This window comes from Lonchura striata, chromosome 22, assembly GCF_046129695.1.
Source record: "Lonchura striata isolate bLonStr1 chromosome 22, bLonStr1.mat, whole genome shotgun sequence".
In the NCBI taxonomy this organism is placed as follows: Eukaryota; Metazoa; Chordata; class Aves; order Passeriformes; family Estrildidae; genus Lonchura; species Lonchura striata.
Window position 1 is genome coordinate 11,327,033 of NC_134624.1, and position 23,279 is coordinate 11,350,311.

Below are 23,279 nucleotides of genomic sequence, written 5' to 3' on the forward strand. Positions count from 1 at the left end.
AAGCAAGATGCAGAGTTAATAGTTTGGTTGTTTAGAGAGAATATCCACAATACCCCCCTACAAAAGTGGTTTGTGCAATCAGTTGTGGTGAAAGTCAGATGACCCTTGTGAACAGCTTCCCCACCAGCAGGGAATACTTAATTCCCTACAACCTGGAGCAACTGAAGCCTTGCTCTTGTCTCCTGAACATGCAACAAGGGCTGCGCTGTTTATGCCACTGGGGCTAGAGCTGAGTTCTCTTCTGTTGTGAGTTGATTTTACATCTACTCAATAAATCATTGTTCACTTTTTGTAACACTTTGCACTTCTAACTATGAAACCACAATGTTCTCCACACAGGCCAAAATATATGCTTTGGTTGGCTGCGTGCTATTTCATCTCTCAAAACTTCCTTGCCCTACTGCTTATCATTCTTAGGTAGTGCTTTATTTGGTCATGTACTCTCATAAAGCCTATAGAGACAACTACACAATTGTGTTATGTTAAACATCATCCTTCTATTTTCCCATTTCTGTATTACAGTTTTTATTAGGATTCCAGTCCTATTAATGTAGGAAGGATATGTACTTAATATGAGAATGTGCACTATCAGACTTGGCAAGAGACCAAATTTTGTTCAGATGTATCACTTGCTAAAGCAGGGATGGTTTCTATCTAAAAATCCTTCAGCTCCCATGGAACAGCTTGCTCTCCTTCCTGCCCCAGGGTTTAGCACGTTCTCTTGCTCCAGTTCAGCCACAGGAAATCTCTATGGCTTTTACTCAGGTGAGATTTTCAGGGGCACGAGCTGAGAGTCGGGACAGCTCCGCTACAAAACCTCATGCTCCGGTTCAGAGCTTTGCCGAGGCTGTTGCCACTGCCCATGTGTGCGCAGGGCCGTGCCCAGGTGTGCCCAGGTGTGCCCAGGTGTGCCCAGGTGCGCCCAGGTGTGACACAGAGACATCCCGGGCTGCATCGGCGGCTCTCAACCAACCGGGAGGGCCGGTCTAGTTGAAGTCTTTGTGATGCATTTAAAAACTGAAACATTCTCATCTGTTTTCTTTAAAAAACATTAAAGTCTAAGCATAACTAATACTAATTTTTTTGTCAATTTATTTTCCGCAGAAAGGGGTGGGTTTCGGGCCGGGCCGGCAGGGCTGGCCCGGGGGGGAGTGGCGCCCCCTGCGGGCCGCAGGGGGGCGGGACAGCTGTGCGCGGCTCGGGCTCCGGCGCGGGTGTGCTGGGTGCGGGCCTTGGAGCGGCTGGACTGCAGGACAAGCCCCGTGCCCCAGCACATCAGGATCTGTGCGGGGGACAGCGGGCTCCAGATGTACTGTCTGGTGGCGCCCCCCCGGCAGTGCTCACAGTAGCGCTGGGTAGCAGCTGCAAGGGGCAGCAGGCGCAAAGGGAGGGGACAGGACAGGACGAAACGGGACGGGACGGGACGGGACAGCTCGGCCCAGGGGGTTTGGGATGCAAATCGTTCCTGCTGAGCGCTCCGATGAAACAGCTCCGCTCCCACGCGGTGCCAGCAGGGGGCGCCGCCGCCGCCCCGGTGGAGCGCCCTGCGGGCGGGAGCGGGGGGGGCAGGGGGGGCGCGGCCGGCGCGCGTCACGTGACAGGGACGCGGAAGTGCCTGCAGGAAGGGGGGGCCGCTGCTTCCGGTGTGGACCGGGGCGGGCGCGGGCAGGGCCGGGGCCGGGGCCGGGGCCGCACCGACAGCGGCCCGCTATGAGAGAGGCGCCGCGAGCCGCAGGTGAGGCGCTGCCGCTCGTGCTGCCGCCGGGCCCGGCCCGCGGGCCCGCGCCGGGGCGCGGCGGGCGCGAGGCCTTCCCGCGGGCGCAGGCCCGGGCCCCGCGCTCCACGGGCCGGGCCGGGGTCCCGGGGGCCGAGCACCGGGCCCGCTCCAGCTGAGCCTGCCGGCCGCGGGAGACGCCGGGGCTGTCGGTTCCCGGCTGCAGTTATCCCCGGCATGCCAGGAGGCCGAGAGATCGCGGTCCGCAGGCCGCGCCGGGGACGGGAGGGACTCCTTGCGAGCCATGCTAGAGCTCACGGCATTTTAAAGCAGCCTAAATGTGGCTTATATCTTTTGCTCAAGGCTTTAGCGTGCAGATTGTTTTTCTAATTGTTATTAATTGAAGTAGAAAGACTTTGTTCTTTTATGAGTTTGGAGTAAAAGTACAGAACAAAACAGATTGTAGAAGGAGGCAGTGAAATCCCTTTTGAAAACTGGTTTGCTTGAATTCTGTGGCTTTGCTAATTGAAAATATTTTACTTACATTTTATCGGCATGACGACTTAAAATACAAAAAAGTCTCCTGTCATCTGGAAATGTTTTTGTGGTGACATGCTGACTCCCTGCTGAAAGATGGCACTTTAGATTATCAGTAATTGTATATAAATTCTATAGACATCTGTCTTTAAACTTCAGTTGAATGTCTTCTGAAGGCTTGTTTTTATTGTAGGCATATATTGAAAAATAGAATCTTAAATCTGAGAATATTCTGAAGGGAGGTAAGGAACTGCGTCTGTATAAGAAAATCCGATTGTTTCAAAAAGTGGATGTAATACACACAAGGTATAAGATTATTTGAAATACTTTAATAGTTATGTCAAATTGTTTTAAGCAAAGTGGTAAGAAAAACTAATAATTGAACTGGTGCAGTATTCCGTTGCTCCCTGGAAAAGTATTGGTAACTGATTCAGTTCTGAAGAGGGTTGGTGGAAAAGAACCTGAGGAGTGCTGAAGACAGTAAATTTAAAGGTGGTCTTCTGTAATTATATGAGTGGCAACTTCATGGAACTTGACTATGGAAAGCACTTGCTGCTCCATGGCTCTTCAGATTCCCACAGCACTCAATTTACACATTATCAAATAGAAAAATTGCACAAGTTAAACTTAACTCAAGCAGTTAATGTTGGTTTTTCATAGTGGCATTTAAATTTCTGACATTTTTAATTACAACAGCATGCAAATTTTTCTCAAATTCAATTTAAAATTTCAAGTATGCATTTGAAAAAGCTGTATTACTGCTAAAAGGGCTGTTAACCTTTTTGTAAGACATCTGGATTGTGTGAAAATACAGATGTGAAAATCTGGGAGCTCTTAGCTGAGATTCTGTCATGTAATTGTTACGTTGTTACAAATGCATGAGGAGCAAGCAGGAAAAGTTCTGTGCAGCAAAGGCATCAACTCTGTCTGATTTCCCCAAAAGGAACATCCTAACCCAAATATAATAAGCTTGGAATTAAAAATTGTACAAGTTGTTGTTATTCCACCTTTCACTTAGTGAAACATTAGGGAAATACATGAGAAGGATCATAAGCCTTATTCTTAGTGGGGTTCTGCCTGTGCTTCCAGCGTCATCCTGTGAGTTGATACAGTTGCTTTTGAGAAATTGATCTGAAGTGAAATATTTCATGAGTAAAATTAGTGTTTGTTGGGAGATAAATGAGATGATTTTGCTAGCATTTGAAATACAAAATCTTTAATATGTTTGTATAAACTGTGAAACATCCTGGAGTTAGAACTCTACCATATAATTCCATGAAAAAACGGTTTCATTAGCCTAAACTCGTGTTTGAAATGCTTAGTCTATCCCAATTGCATAACTTACTGTTGGTAGCTCCTGCTGTAGTTCATGAGTCCTCTTGAAGAGAAGAAACACAGCAAAATATGCTGGCATAGCAATTTATGGCCTTAGTACAGCTTTCAGAAGAGAGAAATGAGGTGGCTTGAGAGAAATACAACAGTGGCAAAAGGTTGAGTTCCATGTGAGTCTGTTAAGAAAAAAAGAAAAAAACTTAGAAGAAAATGGAATGGTCAATACTTGACCAAGCAGAGTTTCTAATTTTATTTCTTATTTTTATTTCATATTTTTTTCCTGCAGCACAACACTAAATTTGTAATGAAATGGAGTCTGGGTCAAGCTCCTTTCGAGTGGAATTTCCAGATTTTTCTAGCACCATTTTGCAGAAGTTAAACCAACAGCGCCAGCAAGGACAATTATGTGATGTGTCCATTGTGGTTCAAGGCCATCTCTTCAGAGCCCATAAAGCTGTTCTTGCAGCTAGTTCACCTTACTTCTGTGATCAGGTTCTCCTGAAAAACAGTAGGCGAATAGTCCTGCCTGATGTGATGAATCCCAGAGTATTTGAAAACATTCTTCTGTCTACCTATACAGGCCGGCTGGTAATGCCTGCGCCAGAAATTGTTAGTTATTTGACAGCAGCAAGTTTCCTTCAGATGTGGCATGTAGTGGATAAGTGCACTGAAGTGCTTGAGGGAAACCCAACAGTTCTGTGTCAGAAGATGAATCATGGCAGTGACCATCAGTCCCCAAGCAGTAGTAGCTACAATGGCCTTGTTGAAACTTTTGAACTTGGCTCTGGAGGACAGACAGAATTCCACAAAGTGCAGGAACTAAGGGATGGTGAAAATGAAGAAGAGAGTTCTAAAGATGAACTGTCGTGCCAGCTGACAGAACATGAGTATCTTCCCAGTAATTCTTCAACAGAACACGATAGACTTAGCACTGGAATGACCAGTCAGGATGGGGAAGAGGGAACTAGTGATAGTGCAGAGTACCAGTATACCAGACCAATGTATAGCAAACCCAGCATCATGTCTCACAAGCGGTGGATCCATGTGAAACCAGAAAGGTTTGAGCAAGACTGTGAAGGCGTTGATAATCCTTATGATGAACACCAAGTTTCTGAATCCATGAATACCATCCAGGCAGATCACTCAATCCAGTCTTCAGGTGTTGAAGATTTTCACATAGGTGACAAAAAGATGGAAGCAGAATTTGATGAACAGGCAGATGAAGGTAATTATGATGAACAAGTTGACTTCTATGGGTCGTCTATGGAAGAATTTTCTGGTGAAAGGGCAGATGGAAATTTGACTGCTCACAGACAGGATCTTATGATGGCAGCGGGCTATGGTGAAAGCATTGATATGGCTGCTGGGATTAAAGAAGAAACGTCTCTTACTGGATTCTCCCATGCTGATAAGCTCTATCCTTGTCAGTGTGGAAAAAGCTTTACACACAAAAGTCAGAGAGATCGGCATATGAGTATGCACCTTGGTCTTCGACCTTATGGCTGTGGTGTCTGTGGTAAGAAATTCAAAATGAAACACCATCTTGTAGGCCATATGAAAATTCATACAGGCATAAAACCGTATGAGTGTAACATCTGTGGGAAAAGATTTATGTGGCGGGACAGTTTTCATCGGCATGTGACCTCCTGTACCAAGTCCTATCAGGCTTCTAAAGCTGAGCAAAGTACTACTGAGATGAACTGAGACATTAGTGCTTACATTTGTTTAATAGAGTAAGAAAAATAAACTAAATATGCAAATAATGTCTGGTACTTGCTAGTGTACACTCTCAAAAAAAAAAGTTTTTATAAGTATGCTGGTATGAACAGATCAAATGTGTTTTGCTTCCTGCAATATTACTTCAGGTGTTTATTGTGGGAAGTGCATGTGGTTAATCTGAAAGGTGCCTGCAAAATGAGGTCTGAGATTGATTGTAACCACAGCAGTATTTAGAAGCCTTCTTGTATTTCCAAGTAATCTGAATTCACAGTAAAACTCTAAATTGACAAAAATCCTGAAAATACTTAGATTAATGAGAAATTTAGGTAGTTACTCCTTAATGGAAAAGAAAACTAAGATGACCAAACTGGAGTATATGATTCACATTTAAATGAAGAAAAAAGAATTCCATCTCAAGGTGAAGACTGCCAACATACTTAACATGCATCATTAGGTAGTGTGCCTCATTCAGTAGCCTTTGTTGTATTGCTTAATGAAAGGTAGTGGTAAAGGTGGTTTGGCTTTTCGTTATCCATATTATTTTTTTAAAATTTATCTTCAGTAAAATAAATGTCTGATTTTGTGCTGATTTCTATTTAGAGTCTGTAATGCACTTACAGTTTTCACTATATAAACTTCAGTATATATTAAGTATACTTCATACTTGCTCTTCTAGGGTCTAATGCTGTATGACTCTTGACTTCATTAGATTTTAATTACTATGTTGTGAGACCTTCTAGAAGTGTGTGTAATAAATATGTCTTATTAAAAAATAAGACACCAACTAAAAGTAAAATGTAACATTTGGAACGTAGTCAAATTAGTAAAATATTTAAAGTGTAAATTTCTGTTCAAATTTTTGTGGCTTACTACAGTAGCAAGTACCAAACTCTGGATTCATGAACTGACTTGTTATTGCTACAAAAACTTCTTTGAGAACTTCTATTTAGTTTTAGAAACCTGCTTTAGGAAAATTACATAGTCATTGATAGATATTTATACTTCTAATTCTTTACTATTTGAATAGTATATAATACTGATTCTTGGTACTGAACTACTGTGACTGGTGATCACAAGCAGAGATCTTGTTTACGTCCTCGAAGTTGCTTGTGGAAAACAGTAGGAAGCACGTGATTTGGATCTTCCAATGGTACTGCAGAACACGGTACCATGCTTATGTCTGAAGCTGGTATTTTTGCTGGGAAAGTGACACTTGTTCTATGTTAAGATGAGGATCTATGTGTCGGGCTCTCATTCATGGAGCTAGATGGAGGAGTGTGTATAGTTCTAAGGGACGCTGCCAGCTTTGCAGATTGAGTAAAGGCATCAGTTGTAAAGGTGACAACAAGATCTTGGGGTTGAAAGCTAAATGTAGTCCAATGCAAAAGCAGTTGCTTCTTAGTAAGTGAAAGCTTCTTTGTCGCTTACTGAAGTATGACAAGGAAAGAACACACATAGAATATAATAGAAAGAGGTGATAACCAAGTACAGTGCTGTCCACATAGGGAAAAAGTTAAAGACCTAAGCCTGTCTGGCCCCAATTTCTGTATTAGGCACTGCTGTGTGCAGAATAATGTACTAGAACAGATGACCCTGTATGGTGACGCAAAGCCACACAAAGATTATTACACTTCAGATTCTTTTTTGAACTCCCAGTTACAAATTGTCTTAAGGTACAACTGAACTGTATCCTGAAAGTGAATGTCTGCTGCAAGCTGAGGGTTTTCTACTCAGTGAGCTGTAATTACTGTAATTTCTTTACTGGCATTCTACTTAAAAACCCTTTTTTTATTTTTAGGAGGCTCTTAATTATTAATCTTCTAATGTTTTAAATATTTTTTCACATGGAATTTTCTTAAAACAGATGTTCCCAAGTACAATGAACCCATTGCTGGCAATGGGCATGAATGATCAGCACCACAGAGTTCCTGTTCTTAGCACTTAATTGAACTCTACAGATACCATGGTGGCTATGTTTAACCTTTGTGATCAAGGTACTGAAACAGGGATTTTGCTCGTTAACACTGTAACCTGCTTAATGTATAGCACTTTGTATTTAAACAAAACAAAACCAAAAAAAAAAACCCACAAAAAAACCACAAAAAACCCCAAAAACAAAAATGACAAAAAAATACCAAACCATAATACTTTATAAGTATGTTTTTTAAACTTAGAAATTATATTCCCTCTATGGTTTGTTTACACACTGCTAACACTGTCCTTTTTAATACTAAAAATACTATAATGCTTGCCTGTTTACATGAGGGTAGAGGAAAGGGTTCTTGCACTCAGTGGCCCTATTTTTCCATTCTCCAAGGCCTTACCCATACATGGTGTCATTTCTGCAAGTACCATCATCACATTTGAAGGAAGGCATTAGAATCATAGAATGGTTTGGGTTGGAAGGAGACTTTGAAGGTCATCTACTTCCAACTCTCCTGCCATAGGCATGGACAACTTCAGCTAGGCCAGGTTGCTCAGAGCCCCATCCAACCTGGCCTTGAACATGTCCAGGGTGTTTATTCTCATATTCATTTCAAGAATGACCTTGTATATTACATTAGTTCTCAGTCCCTTTCCAACCGTCACTTTAGTTTTGCATAAAAAGGTAAAGGGTGCCTCTTCCCATTTAACCATAAAAAAAAGGCTGGACAGAAACACCAGTCTGAAAACTATGGTCAAAAAAAAAAGTCGAACTTAGACCATCCTACAGAGCTGCCAGCAAAACTGTTTATTTTACCAGCTTGGAATGACTTTTATATGGGATATTTCAAGGTTTGATGTTACTTCTATTTGTAGTTAGATTACTTTGAAATAAAGCTTTAAAATCAAATGTACTGCGAGAGACACTTTAAAGATTTTATAACAGGTTCAGTAGATCATATTATAGAACCATGTCCTTTTTTAATGACTTAGCATGAATAGTAATTTTTTAGTATTTGCCTCTTGCTGTTTTACCCCATATTATGGCATTGTCTTGAAAGTCCAGCAAATGCTGCTCCACTGATTTTTGTAGCACTTGGCTTTCTGCTGTTAATTTACATGAAACCAATTGATTGCAGGAAAATATTGATCTGATTGTCATGAGGTCAAGAGAGGATTAATGATTTAAGGACAACTTGAGATACATGTCTAAAATCCTTACTTTTGCATGTCACAGGTGAAACAGTTGTCTTGTAGTGTTTTTCTTGAACTTAGTTTATTGCCCTTTGTCAAATTTCTAATCACCATTTCAGGTACTGGGGAGAAAGATAGAAAGATAAAAAATCACTTAAATCATCTTCCTCAGGCTCAGCTTAAGTCTAACACCTCTTCTCCCTGCCTCTGTATTCTCAGTTTCCCTTGCTTTCACCAAGAGTTCTATTCAGTTCCTGCCATTTCCTTTAGTAAGGTGACAGGTCACAGAGGAGGTTGTCATATGCACAGTTCCTTGTCTGATGCTTTTCATTTCTTAGTGGGTGTCCTCTGGTGCTTTGGCCTGGTCAGTGTCACTGTTCATGGTGACACTGGGCCACAGTCTCTTCAGGGATGCGTCTGTTCCAGCCTGGTTCTTCTGTGAAACTCCCTTATTTCAGAGGTGTACCTGCTCTGGCAGGGCTTTAGCTGTAGGCCAAAGTCATCTTAGAAGTGATCTCCTCAGGCAGGGAGTGTTTCCTTCTGCGCGTGTGTCTATACATGTTCTCAGTGACTTCTTCAGGTGTTTTCCCAAGAGCAGCTGTTCAGTTTCTCCACCTGTACCCAGGAGTATCTTCTCCATGTGTCTCCCTGCACCACTTGCTAGCAGCTGCTACTCTTCCTTAAGTATATTTAAGCAGAAGCATTATGTACACCTCTAGTTGAGATTTTGGCTTGCAGTGGATTGTTCTCATCTGTTTTTTGTGCACACTGAACTTCTTTTGACTAGTGCAGGGCAGCCTGCAAACTCTAGCTATGCGTCACCTCTGCCACTGGTGGCCAGTGCAGTTGAACATAGCAAGCCAAGATATACAAATGCAGCTTCTGTCAAGCTTCCGATATCTTTGCTAATGGATTGGCCATGTTCAAGGTATGAAAAATTATTTCTTATTTCTGGGGAGGAGGGAAGCAATCCATATATATATATATATATATGTATATATATAACATGACTGCATATGTATATGATGAATTTCATTAATCTTCCCATATGCTTCATTACCTTTGATGATGTGGCTGTTGGCTGTAGTAAAGTGAGTGTCTTCTGAAAACCAACAATATTGTATACCCAGGTGGCTTTCAGACTTTCCTGCTGCTTTGAACCCATTCATTGTCCTAGCAGTGGCAAGAAGACTTAATGGTACTACAGCTAAGTTCCTTTTCATTCCATTTTGTAACTATGATGTTAATTACCATGGAATCTCTGTAATTGCCATTATGAAACATTCAACTGTTAGCAGGGTTAAAATCTGCTTAGGTGTATATCAGACCCTTTTGAGGGAGAAGGTTCCTATTTCACACACCAGTGTTGGTTTGCAGAGTGCTTTTTTGTTTCATTTTTTAAACTTTCCTTGTTAGTTTTATGGGTGAGCAGATAGACCCTAGAAGATATTGTCAGTATAGTTTTTGGTCACACCTTTTTTTGATCTGAGGTGTGTCTAAGGTTGAGAAACTGTCCTGTATCATAAGCAAGGCAGATGATGAAAGGCTGATGTATTGAGCATTCCAATATTATTGATCATGAAAGAATGGAGGCATATCAGGGTTTAGGGTTTGTAATCTCAATACTTTTGCAGGGTGCCAGCAAGATAACCTGTCTCTGAATTATGAGAGCCCACAGCAGTACATCAAGTGTTTTGCTATAACAGAATTAGGACCTTTCTCAAAGCAACAAAGAAAAGCTGGGGTTTTTTTTGTCTTTTAAGTGCTTCATTGGGTAGCTTGGCTTCTTTAGCTATTAGCTGTAAACTGTCAGTGGCCTAGGGGAAGATGCTGGAAAAGATGGTATATTTTTAATGTGATTAAATTGCAAGTTCTGATTTTTGCTTGAAGCCTGTGTCTGTCAATTCCTGCTCCTTTTATTTTATTCATGGGATTCCATATTTCTGTCAGAAATGTAACTGTTTATGCAAGTCAAGTGAATCTTCCTTAATGAGCTATAAGTTTTTATTCTAAACAAGTCATTTATAATAGTAAATTTGCATATCTTGGTATTTTGTGAGATGTTATGCCTGTATTGCAGAGGTTGGATAGTTTTGTCTATAAATATTGCTGTCCTAATTGTACAGCATGGTTTTAATTTAATGTTACTGTTCAATATTTTCTTCTTATAGAAGAGTCCCATGCCCCTTTTTTTCTATAACATGTTTTAATAAATGTTATCTGTCAAATTTGTAAATGTTTTCTTAAGCTTGAATGAAAGGAATGCATGTCTAGTACTAGTATTTAATATTTCACTTTGCCAAAATAAGTGCTCAAAAGTACAAATCCAAAAGTTGTTGATATATAACTTTATTAAATATATTAAAAAGTGTATCTAGTAAGTGTCTTCTTGAAATAATGATAACATGCCGGCCTAGTCTAAGAAAACATTAAACTAAAACCTGATTTTTATGGCACCATAAGTTTGATGAATTTGTGGAATTAGACCCATTTCTTTGCTGCTTTAGGTAATTGGCTTCCGTGCTAGTTCAAATTTGTCAAACAGGTTTTGTTATAACTGTTTTTTTGCAGAATGGTGATCTCAGGAGTTACAATAGAGAATGTACATGCTGATAGGAGAATTCCAGAACACCCACTTCATAGTAGCATCAACCACATGTCCGAAAGGCCTCTTGGTACAGTTGAAGTAGATACAGATAACATAGATTTTTTAAAAATTTTTTTGTCTAAGTATGAAGGAAATTTCACGCTGTGAAAAGTATTAAAGATTAAATTTCTCTTACCTTCCTGTGAGGATTCTTTCTCTCCTTTACTAAATTTAGGTACTTATACTGAACACTTGATTTTGTCCAGCCTCCATGTGCTCAGTCCTTGTGAAACTGGCCCAGCTGCTGTTTAATATGTAAGCAAAAAATGAGCTTGCTCTTATTGAAAGCATGTTCAGTCAATACCTGGAGAAGTCAATATTTATGTAACACAGTCTTCAGCAAATTCAAATGGAGTATGGTACAAGAAAATTAATTTAGTATTTTGGTTACACTTACTGAACACGGAAGAATAAGCCCAAAGTTTTCTGCCGATTCAGAATTAGTTGTTTGAGTGGTTTTTATCTGAGTGAACAAATACAGTTTTTCTCTGTGCTCTGTAACTCTGTTATTTATGCCCTGGCCAGGATGCTTCCCAGGCCGCTGGTTTATCTGATCAGCATTCAGTGCCTAATGAAGATTCTGTTCTGTGTATTAAAGGGAGAGAAAGACATACCTCCAGAAGACAGAATGTGGTGTCCAGGTGGATACCCCAGAGGACCTACTGGCACCAGTCACTCTGACTGTTTTCAAGTAGTACATGATAACGAGTACATGAACTGTCTGGTTCATAAACTGAATCGTTGCACTACCTGACCTACAAGCATATGCAGGATAACACAACACAAAAAGTTAGCCGATGCTTGCTGAAGCGATTCCTGTGAGTGACAAGGCCAAGTATAACACAAGTGAACTTTTTAATTCTTTGCTCAATAAAGGTGGCTGTTAACAACTGGAGCAAGGGATATCCTCCCCAAAAGCTCCCTCGCTGTATCTGCGACTGCCCATCGGGGTGCGGCTCTGAGTGCGCGATCTCTTCTGGAGCTGCCAGAGCACCGTGAGAGTTCTCCAGGAGTTCTGCCCGCGTTCACACCGGCTGCAGCCCACGCTGAAATCCTTCCGCCTTGGGAGGGGTCGCGCTGCTCCGGCGGCTCCGCCGTGGCCCCGCGGGGCAGCGCCCGAGCGGCCCGGGGCGCCGCCCGCTGCCGGGGCGGCGCCAGGAAGCGGAACGGCCGCCAGCGGAATCAGTTCCGGGTGCGGGCGGTGCGGGAGCGGGCGGGAAGCGGCGCTGGGAGCGGGCCGGGCCGGCCGGGACCCGCCATGTGAGAGCCCCGGACAGCCCCAGGTGAGCGAGGGGCGCTCGGCCCCGCGGCCCGCGGCGCTCCGGGGCTCGGGCCGGGCTCGGCCGGGTCCCGGCGCCTGGCAGGCCCCGCGGGGCGGCCGCCGCGGCCCGGCGGGCCGCGCTCTGTCCGGCTGCCGGCAGCGGCGGCTCTCACCCGGCCGCGCCTCCGCAGGAGCCGGCGCGTAACCAGGGCCGGTGGCTCCGGTGCAGCTTTGGCGTGCGGGGCGGGGGGCGGCCGCGCCTGTGTCGGGCTCTGCTGTTAACCCCAGCAAGGCATAAAATCCTCGGCACGGCGGACCGGGGCGCCGCGAACCTGGCCCCATTCGGGAGGTGTTCACTGCCAGGAGCTGGGGACCACTCAGCTGCTGCTGTTCCGTCAGAGAAGGTGGGCGTTCTACTGAAACCCCAGTCTCTGTAATGCAAAGGGCTTTCCAAGTCCTGGCAGGTATACACAGCACGTAGAATTGGAATTGGCTTAGAGTAAATCGGAGCTGAGAGTTAATTTGGAACAAGCCAGAACAGTCTCAGAAAGATTAATGTGGGTGAGCCTGGTTTCCGAGGGAAAACAAAGTGCTACAGGATTAGCTGCACTGCAGTTGTTACATGTTACAGAATACTCAACATCTGGATCAGAATGTGCCTGTGTTTCAGTGCCTGTCCAGGGACAGCTCCAAACAGTTCAATCTGTCCTAAGCAGTGTGCTGGGAAAACACCACGAAAATATGCTCTTTGCAGCTATTGTAAATCTACTGCAAAAAATGTTGCTGATATCTGGAGTACATAGTCACTTCAATGCCTAAAAGAAACATTGGAGCCAAAAAGTCTACAATTTGGTGACTACTGTTAAAAAACAAACAAAACTCCACCAAAAACAAAAAAAAAGAAAGCGGACAGATTAAAATGCACAGTAGTGATGAAGTATTACCTAGATAGTAAATAAAATTGTAATATCAGAATGTTCAAGAGCTCTCTTCCCACTTTGTGAAAGTTCTGGATATGTATATATCCTCACTCTCAAAATATAGGCTGGAGTTTTTTTATAATGGTAGTGACATCTCAAAGTTGTCAGGTGTTCAGAAAATGTAGCTATTTAGTGTTACATAATGGGGATATTGTTGAATTTGTGCACAAAATAAAAGTTTTTGATCATTACTTCTAAGATCTTGCTGATTTGAAGTGTATGTATAATCAACATTCCCCTTTGTTTTGTTTATCAGGCACAATACATTTGTTGATACTGAAGTCATAGACACAGAATAGTTTTATTTGGAAGGCAACTTTTTATCTTGGCTTATCTCCAGTTTGCCTCCTGGTAACTTTTTTTTTGCATTCAGAAATAGATGTGTATCTCCAACTACTGTTGTGGCAATTTGATTTCTAGAGTCAAGATTTGGAGATTATTGAGGTTTCTAATTCTTAGATGAAACTATTTTTATGCATTGATAGGTGTTTCATTTTTTCCTTTTCAATCACTTCCATGCAGGGAAGCATTTTGAGGAAGACAGTTAAGAGAATAAGGGACGAAGGTGTCACTTGGATTTCAGTTTCATACCTGTTTTCTGTGGATATTTGCTCAAATAAGAGGGTCTTTTTTTTTCTATAAAATCCTAAATATGCACTTCCAACAATATCACTGCTGCACCATGCTGACCACTGAGAATGAGTTTGCAGTGTTGCTGGTGTTGGCATGTGCGTATGTGTGCATGTCCATGTATGTACATACATGTAAATAAATCGATTTTATTTTGATGCTAAAATCATCCACTCTTTGCAGTGATTTTCTGTACATCATGTTGTGAATCTTAGTGAGGTAAAAATAAATACTTTTAAATTTTTGTTAGACAAATGTCTGAACTAGTAAAGCATTTCTCAACTGAGTTCCAGGGGTTACTGCTTTGCTCCCCAGGCAGTTAGTGAGGTTGTGTCCCACAGCACAGCAGAGACCTCACCTGTCAGGCAGGTTTCACTGCAGATGTTCAGTACTTTGGGTAGAACATGGCCTGTCTGGCTGCAGAGAAGGAATAATGATTTTCACTGGAGTGTTCTGATATCTATGGATGCAAGAATGTAAAAGCTAAGTTTTCTGGTAACAACAGTTCAGCCTGAATTAACTGGCTTGTGTTTCTGAGGAAATGGGCATTTTCTGCATTTTTAGGAGGTAAAGTAATAAAGTTTTAAATTGTTGTGTGGTTGTCACCTAACAGATTTTGTATTGTAGTCCAAACCAGACATGAAGCAGATTGATTTTCAAGACTGTTTTCCAATTAATACTATGCCACAAGCACCTTTTGTGTGTGCCTTCCTACAGATAATTTGAGCAAACTGCCTCTACCTTCTTTGATTCCAATGGGCATTTTGGAGGAAGTGAAGAATTAATGTAAAAACCAATTCTACATATTTGCATAGTGCTGCTTGTATTATTAGAAGTTTGTTGTACTGAAAACTTTTCTCAGTTTTTGGGAGATTATATGGGTTTCTTACCCTCCTTTGGTTTTTGAGGTCTTTTATTGGCTGCAAAATTAAACTCTGACTTTTATTAGTGGGGTAGCTTATCCTGCTTTAGGGATGGAGTTTCAGTACAGCAGCAGTGCTGTGTGGTATGTTATTTAAGGCCATCCAAGAGCGCTATATGTTGACTTTTAAAGGATAATTAGTATTCCACTTTTGTGAGAGGCATAAACTGGTAAAATGTTCTATGATCAGTCACTCCCCTATTTTCAAAGATTTTTTCAAGGGTGTCTTGGAGACCCCCCTAGCCTGTGACATACTTGATGACAGTATTCCTTTGATAGAGCTAGTGTTAATTAATGTGGCTGTTGTAAATCTGAAGAGTGATGCAAATGCAGTCTGAAAAGACTAAGAGTGAGGAAGACTTTTGGCCAAAACCTTCCATGATCATAGCTGATAAGGTAACATTCCTAGGATAAAATTCTCTTGAATGATATTTGCAATGATGTCCTGAGTTCTCACACAGATGGTGCAGATACTAGGTCCTACAAAATGCAAGGGAGGAGTGCACTGATTTCTACAAATACCTGTTTATCTTCTTGTCCTTTCTCTGTATTCTGAGTAGTAATGTTTGGAGGGAGTATCACAGAATCATTGAAGTTGAAAAGACCTCCAAGATCATCGAGTCCAATATTTAACTGATCACCACATTGTCAACCAGACCGTGGCACTCAGTGCCACATCCAGTCATTTCTTTAACACCTCCAGAGATGGTGACTCCACCACCTCCCTGGGCAGCCTGTTCCAATGCTTAACAACCCTTTCAGTGAAGAAATTCTTCCCGATTTCCAACCTGAACCTCTCTTGCCACAGGTTGAAGCCATTTCCTCTTGTCCTGTTGCTTGTTGCCTGGTAGAGGCATTTTTGGTGTCATGGAGTACTTTGTTTTGTTTTTGTCTTAACTTTCGTTATGACTCTCCCGTCTTTTCTATGCATTTCTGTTCTCAGACGACGGTACTGACAACCGTACAACAGACTGCTATAACAGTAATGGTTTGTAATGTGTTTTTTTTTCCCAAGGATTCCTTTTTGCTGAGCTAATTTAAGAAAATGCAAGGGATCTTTTCTCACACCTTAGTGTGAGTTAAAATGAGTATAATTTGTATCATTCACCTGTCTGTGGGAATGGTGAATCATGCTTCAGTGAGTGAAGGAAATTAAACAGGTGCAGACTTAGAAGCAGAAACTAATACTATGTTGGCAGACATGCAGCTTCGTGTTATAGTTATACGATGCTTCTTCACTTCTACTGTGTGATGTCAGCAAAATTAAATGCCTAATGTGGTTTGTCAACATCTATTCTTGTTTTTTAATTTAAATAAGGGTTTTCATAGAACATAATTTTAAAGGAAATTTCTTTTGCAATCTAATAAGAAATGTTAAGTACCTATCCCTCTGATGTTCAGAGGTACTTCAATGAACACTTTTCTTTGAAGACATACGGCAGTGATTCACTACTACTAAAGCCATTTTGTGGGCTATATTTGCTATATAAAACCCTGATGAATAAATGTAGTACAGATGCAAAGAGAATTTATATGATTCTTTTGAGTGTGACTGCATCATCTCCTCCAAAGTAGACATGAGGCTCAACACAAAACCTTTCCAGGACTTAGTGAACCTAGTGTGCAGTTTTGGCCTGTGCCTTCAGCCAGTTTCTTGGATACATAATACTTATGAAAACCTTAAACACTTTGACCTACTTTTGAGGAAAGGTTAAGAGAGGACCCAATTGTAGACAGGTGCCCAGTCTCAAATTTTGCAGGGCTTTGCCCTGACTTTACACTAACACCCAGGCAGGGATGAAAGCTAAAGCAAAACGAAATGCATTACTTTTTAACAGTGAGTGTACCTGACACTGCTGTGAGTTTACAGAATCACAGAATATTCTCAGTTGGAAGGGACCCAAAAGGATAATTGAATCCAGCTCAAGTTATCTTAGTTCTCACTACCCCCCAAATAGCTTGAGTTTATATATTGCAAATAAAACTGTCATAATTCTGAGTTATTGTTCTATATGACTGTACTGAGCCTAAATAACACCGGTTCCCTCTGCACGTGCTGAGTTACTGTGGAAGGTCCCGAATGGGACTTCTGACTGAGCGTGATTTCTTTTTCTTCTTCACCTGTGCTAGTTCTGTAAGCAATATGTGTGTAAGTTTCATTATGACTGTCTGGTTAACTGCATAGATTTTATTTATTTTTTTTTTTTTTAGAGCATACAGTGGATGTGTCCAAATTTAATTTGTGTTTTTAAAGTACCTTCTTGCTTCAGTTTAATGCTATATGCCTGACCCCAAAAGAGAAGAGGTTAGGGAGATATTTCAACTTGAAGGAAGCTGTTAAAAAACTGGAGGGGGTTCTTACTAGCCTTTTCAAACTGTAGTGATCTTCCCAGATTCTTTCAGAAATTTTTCAGCCATAAATACTATTGTCTTGAAAGTACCACTGTTATACCAGCACTGATGAATAAGAACATTATTTTGGTTAATGTTACTATGGAACCGCTAACTTGATCCTCTATACAAATAAAATAAAACATTGTGCATGGGAATATAATCTATTGATTACTTGTTATTTTCTAGATAGTGACATTTGGGACATCTGTGGATAAATAAAATAATTTTTCTTCTGGCTCTTATTCACCAATAAAACATGGCAAGTGGTGCCTGCTTCTCTGATGTGTGTAATGCCCAGATTTTCGCCCCAGGTCTTGCTTTCCCAAATTGATACAAGGAAGTTGGGATGCTCTGGTACTAACTCTGCCAAAATTACTGCAGCTTCAGTGCTGTTCCTGCTACAGTCTGGCCTGCTCCTGAATTGGGGGTGTCCATTGGTATCCTGGCCAGTTCTCCTCTAGCTGGAGATTTAAGGTTGTGGCTGAAATCAGAAGAAGGATTCCCTTCTGTCCACTGCTGCTGTATTTCAAAATTCTTGTCATTTAACCCCAGCTTTCCACAGATGATTTCAAGGTCACAGGAAGAAATAAAGGTGGAAAAGTACTCACAGGTGTATGCTGTAGCTTGCTCTCTTTGTTTTTTAAGAGCAGATTGGTGTAGAATCTTGTTGTGCACTGCCTTTTAGGCAGTGTGTACTTGACCTGTTTGCTTGCTCTCAAAGCAACACTGTATGTTCCCTTGATCACTGTTGCAGGTTTTTAGTGCTTTTCTGCTACACTGATGAACAGACTTACAGACCTTTAACTCCAGATCTCATCCTCTCCACTCACTGCCAGGATGTGCTGTTTACTCCTAGCATTTTAAGCAAAATAAGCTTCTTTGTATCCCAAAAGAAAGATGAAACAACTCTGAGACCAGGGATGTAGAGTTACTTACAGATATATATATATGCGTATGGAGACAATGGGGTGTTCTAACAGTCATGATAGGCAAGGATCACAATGGATTCCTATCTCCTTGGTGTCCTTCTGGTTCTCATGCTTTCTCTAGTATGTGTTTACAGTCCATTTTCAGTGTGTGGTCATGTCCCAGGGACTGTGAATTCGTCTCGAGATGCCGTGATGAAAAGAACATTTTTTTTTTTTTCCTCTATTAAAAGACATAAAATGTCCATCTTCTTTCTTCTCAGGTGCCTATCCTTAATTCATTCCTTCTGTCTGAACCAGTGCTAGTGGGGGCAATTTATATTTTAATATTTTCTCCAGGAGTAAGTTATTCTCCATTTTGCTGGGTAAGAGCCCTTAGGGAAGTGTGGGGTAAGGAGGAACTCCACTGTCTATATGTGACAAACTTTCTGTACATCCTAGACTAGAATGCCAAATTATTGCTGCTGGGGGCTGGTCTTTTGGTTTGTACAGAGTCCCTGACCCAGGTAACTTGTCCATTCGTGTCACTTCAAGTCAACACAAACTTCCTCCATTTAGCAGAGAAACTTAATCAGGAATGGCTGATGTTGCATCTGTGCATAGCTAATAAGTGCCACTAATTAAAGATTTCCTATGTTGTGTTTCTAAGAAGCTTGCTGCCCTGTTAGACACAAGTGAAAGTGACAGATTGTGATGATCCATTCCCTCCTCCCTGGTGATTCCTTAAGTGACCTTAAAACAACCATTCATAACACAAACATGCATCTAACTTCTGAAACTCCTGAAACTTCTGCATGGGTCTGGGATAGTGATTCTCTGCACAACAGGCAGGGATGCTCAGAAAAGCAAAGTTAATCTTGCCATGTAACTTCCTCACAGCTGGGATAGGTTATGGGTTGTGCTGTTTGATTTTTTGCTGATATCAGCTCGTAACTCTGAACTGTTTTGTAGCTTTTTTTGCTGAATAAAAGAACTGCCCTGCCAGAGCCATCTCTGAAGGGATTGCTGCAGTCATATCACTTCTGGTAGCCATCTTGCAGTCCTTATTTCCCACCTCAGATGTAAGAGCCTAGGAAATGTCTTTTTTCTCACTTTGATATCTCAGCCAAAAAAAACTCAAATGAAGTCCCTTTTACCCATTTTAATGGGTAATGACACTGGTAAGTTAGAGAATGTATTTAGCAAGTCACATAACTTGATTTTGAATGTTCTGTAAGAGTTTTTGCCAGTTTTTTAAGTCAAACAATGGGCAGACAGAAAGCTGGCTTTTGTGTGTCTGCTGAAAAGAAATTCCATTTTTGAATGTTGTGAATGTTAGTTTTAAGTGAGGGTCAGCTGATAGAGCCCCAGTGCTTCCTTATAGGCTTTTTATCCTATTTCTACCTGTCAATTTTCTTATTAGAATACCTGAATTTTCATAATTTGATCTAAATTGTTCCTGTGTCCTATTACAGCATGTAACATAATAGGAAAAAAATCTACTAGTATATTGTGATACATTGGATATGCTTCCTGCATCTGAAGTCAATGGATGATATTGAGATCTGTTTGTTCAATTGGAAAAGCAGGTATGGTGGCAATCTTACGTCTTTAGACTTCTGCATTAATAAGAACTAGAATAGCAATATAAGTCTGAAGGTTCTTGGGAGCTTGATTAGTGTCCAGTCTTGGAAATGTAGGGTAGTGTTGCAGTTCAACATTCTCAGGCTGATAGTGTGTGTGTGCTTTTTACAATAGTAATCTGTGAAAAGTGCTTTTCTTTACCTTTTGTTTGGAACTCTGTACATTTCTTTAAGGCCTCTTTGAATGTTCTTTCCTGCTGTTTTAAGTACCCATGGCTTTTAAGTTAGGTTAGAATTTAGATGTCAGGTTATTCTAGCTAGGAAATCACTGCTGTGTCAGATGAGCTTCCAAGTTCACAACATGGTTTGTTAAAAAAAAATACAACTTAAATCACAAAAGAAAGTTTTTTTTAAAAAATTGAAAGCCCATGGGTGGCTCAAACATTTTTCTTTCAAATCTTTCAGATTAAGACTCTGATTTTTTATTATATGGAGTATTTATGCTAAATGTTTTGTTGTAATGCACCTTTAACAGATCAGTGGGGTGATCTTACTTAAAACATTTGCAAGCATTTGTTTTTGAAATAGAAAACTCTGTATTCATTCTGTGTTTTAAATCTTCTAATTTTTCTTTCAGATTACTCTTTACATCTGTAGAAATGGACAGCAGCAGTTTCATTCAGTTTGATGTGCCGGAGTACAGCAACACTGTTCTGAGCCAGTTAAACGAGCTCCGCTTGCAAGGGAAACTCTGTGACATAATTGTGCACATCCAGGGTCAGCCGTTCCGTGCCCACAAAGCTGTCTTAGCTGCCAGTTCTCCGTATTTCCGTGACCATTCAGCATTAAGCACCATGAGTGGCCTGTCGATATCAGTTATTAAAAACCCCAATGTTTTTGAGCAGTTGCTTTCTTTTTGTTACACTGGAAGGATGTCCTTGCAACTGAAGGACGTTGTCAGTTTTCTGACTGCAGCTAGCTTCCTACAGATGCAGTGCGTCATTGACAAGTGCACACAGATACTGGAGAGTATTCATTCAAAGATCAGTGTTGGTGATGTTGATTCTGTTACTGTTGGTGCCGAAGAAAATTCAGAGAATCGCAATGGCGTTAAAGACAGCAGCTACTTTGCCAACCCTATTGAGATATCTCCTCCCTATTGCTCTCAGGTGCGACAGTCAACAGCAGGCAGCGATCTTCGGATGGAAACTACTCCAGTCAAAGCTCTTCGTAGTCGTCTGCAAGAAGAAGGGCATTCAGACCGAGGGAGCAGCGGGAGTATCTCTGAATATGAGATTCAGATTGAAGGTGATCATGAGCCAGGGGACCTGATAGTAAGGGAGAGTCAGATTGCAGAGGTAAAAGTTAAAATGGAAAAGTCTGACAGGCCAAGCTGCTCTGATAGCTCTTCCCTTGGTGATGATGGATATCACACTGAAATGGTGGATGGAGAGCAGGTGGTGGCGGTAAACGTTGGTTCATATGGGTCTGTCTTACAACATGTTTATTCATTTACTCATGCCTCATCACAGGCTACAGGTGTGTCAGAAACCTTTGGAAGCATGAGCAATACAAGCCCTTCAAGGTCAATGCTGAGCTGTTTCAGAGGGGGCCGTGCACGCCAAAAGCGAGTACCTACGGGTCACTTGCATAGTGATGTCCAGGGCTTGGTGCAAGGGACTGACAGTGAATCCATGGTGAGTAATCCAGGATATGAAAATAGTCCACGGGAAAGAAATGCAAGAGGTCACTGGTATCCATACAATGAGAGGCTAATTTGTATTTACTGTGGCAAGTCTTTCAACCAGAAGGGGAGCCTTGATCGACACATGCGATTGCACATGGGAATAACTCCTTTTGTGTGCAAGTTTTGTGGGAAGAAATATACCCGTAAGGACCAACTTGAGTATCATATTCGTGGTCACACAGATGACAAACCCTTTCGCTGCGAGATCTGTGGAAAATGTTTTCCTTTCCAGGGTACACTAAACCAGCACTTGCGAAAAAATCACCCGGGGGTTACAGAAGTGAGAAACAGGGTTGAGTCTCCAGACAGAACAGAAGCGTTTGTGGAACAGAAAGTAGATAATGATGCTTCAGCTTCTGAAGCCATGGATTCTAGTATGGAAATTCATGCAATGTCTAACACATCTGATTAAAATCTTACATCTAAGTGAAACACAGATAAGCACATTACTAATGTATTTTTAAAGTATTTTATTCTTTTAGTAATCTTCAGTACAAGTGTAACAGCCTTTTAATTTTCCTGACCTTCTGGAAATCAGTTAGAAATCGTTTCTGGAGAAGTCTTCAGAAGTATTACTTGTTTTTGAAGGAGGCTGAATTGTTTGGTGTTTGTTTTTTTATATTTGAAGATGCTCAGAATATAAAGACAGTGTACTGGGGAAAGGCTAGGAAGAGTCTGGTGAAGTGTCCCTGCTGATTGATCTGGTGAGAGACGCAAATGCCAGTGGAGAAAGATATTAGAATAAGATTGGCAGCTCTGCTGAATGCTCAAAGAAGCTGTAATTTCCTTTATTTCTTAAATCCTTTTGCTGGTAATGAGTTACACAGCAGCTGGGAGAGAGAATATTACAGCTTTGATTCCTCTCCTGTCACAATGAAATCTGTTCACTCTTACTAACTGGTTTTGGTAGTGAGACTGTTTATATATATAAATTTGCTTTATATATATAAAATGCTTTCACTTTCCCTGTTCTTTGTCAAGGCTAATACCATATGCCACTCTATCAACCGTTAGGACTCCTCTCTGCTTAGGGTTTAGCACTTCGGACTTTGGGAGGATTATTTTGGTTTTAAACAAATGTTGTTTGGTTTTCATTTTATTAAACTATTACTTTGTGTGCAAAAGTGAGCAAAGTGAATTACCTTGTTTTAATAGCTTTGCTTTATAACATATGTAAACCAAATGCCATAAATCTATTAAACTATGATTAAATTGTTGAAAGGTTTTGTTAGTTGTCTAGAATGCAAGCTGGACAACCTGTGGTGCTGACCTTTTTATATATATAGAGATAGATATATCTATATATATATAGATATACACATATATATATATATCTATATATTAAAAAAAATATTAGCAAACTTAAAAGTAGCATTGTGGTCTAAAATGTGTTTTTACTGGCCTCAGAATCTACCTTCATTTTGTACTGTAGAACCATACCAGGTAATTAAACTTAACTTCATCACTCTTCATGGTTGGTTAAAACATGAGAGAGATGTAGTTTAAACCACAGTATTTCCAAACAGTATTTTAATAGGTCTCTTCACAGAGAGCTGTTTTCAGGTGCACATTGGCTTCCTACTTAAATCTCCGAGTGACATGCCAGCACTTGGAATTTGTACTTTTTTTGTATAGAAAAACAAATACTTTATGGGAATTTTGAGCAATATGTTATTTCATGTGTGAGTATTACAGAGTTGCTATGGCTTCTCAGTTTTTTCAGTGGTTTTTTTCTCTATAAAGGAGCTACCAACAACTTTAAAAATACTCTAAAATCTTTTTTGTTTTACC

The 23,279-nt window shown here is 40.9% G+C and overlaps 2 protein-coding genes across 5 annotated transcripts; both read left to right on the forward strand.

Annotated features, from left to right (window-relative positions):
- The first annotated feature begins 1,626 nt into the window (after nucleotides 1-1,626).
- On the forward strand, nucleotides 1,627-10,792 carry ZBTB43 (zinc finger and BTB domain containing 43). The gene is made up of 2 exons (XM_021543741.1): nucleotides 1,627-1,735; nucleotides 3,870-10,792. Exon 2 carries the CDS (start codon nucleotides 3,893-3,895, stop codon nucleotides 5,285-5,287), a length of 1,395 nt encoding a protein of 464 aa, XP_021399416.1. The 5' UTR covers nucleotides 1,627-1,735; nucleotides 3,870-3,892; the 3' UTR covers nucleotides 5,288-10,792.
- A 1,448-nt stretch (nucleotides 10,793-12,240) lies between these two features.
- Nucleotides 12,241-22,616, forward strand: ZBTB34 (zinc finger and BTB domain containing 34). Of its 4 annotated transcripts, none has more exons than XM_021543742.3 (3): nucleotides 12,241-12,349; nucleotides 19,634-19,747; nucleotides 20,379-22,616. In XM_021543742.3, the coding sequence occupies exons 2-3, from the start codon at nucleotides 19,707-19,709 to the stop codon at nucleotides 21,898-21,900; spliced, it is 1,563 nt and encodes a 520-aa protein (XP_021399417.1). In that variant the 5' UTR covers nucleotides 12,241-12,349; nucleotides 19,634-19,706; the 3' UTR covers nucleotides 21,901-22,616. The 4 variants fall into 4 exon arrangements, with proteins under 4 accessions (XP_021399417.1, XP_021399418.1, XP_077644063.1 ...); XM_077787937.1 differs by lacking the exon at nucleotides 12,241-12,349 and adding an exon at nucleotides 12,462-12,731; XM_021543743.3 differs by lacking the exon at nucleotides 19,634-19,747 and having other exon boundaries at nucleotides 12,249-12,349.
- The last annotated feature ends 663 nt before the right edge of the window (nucleotides 22,617-23,279 follow it).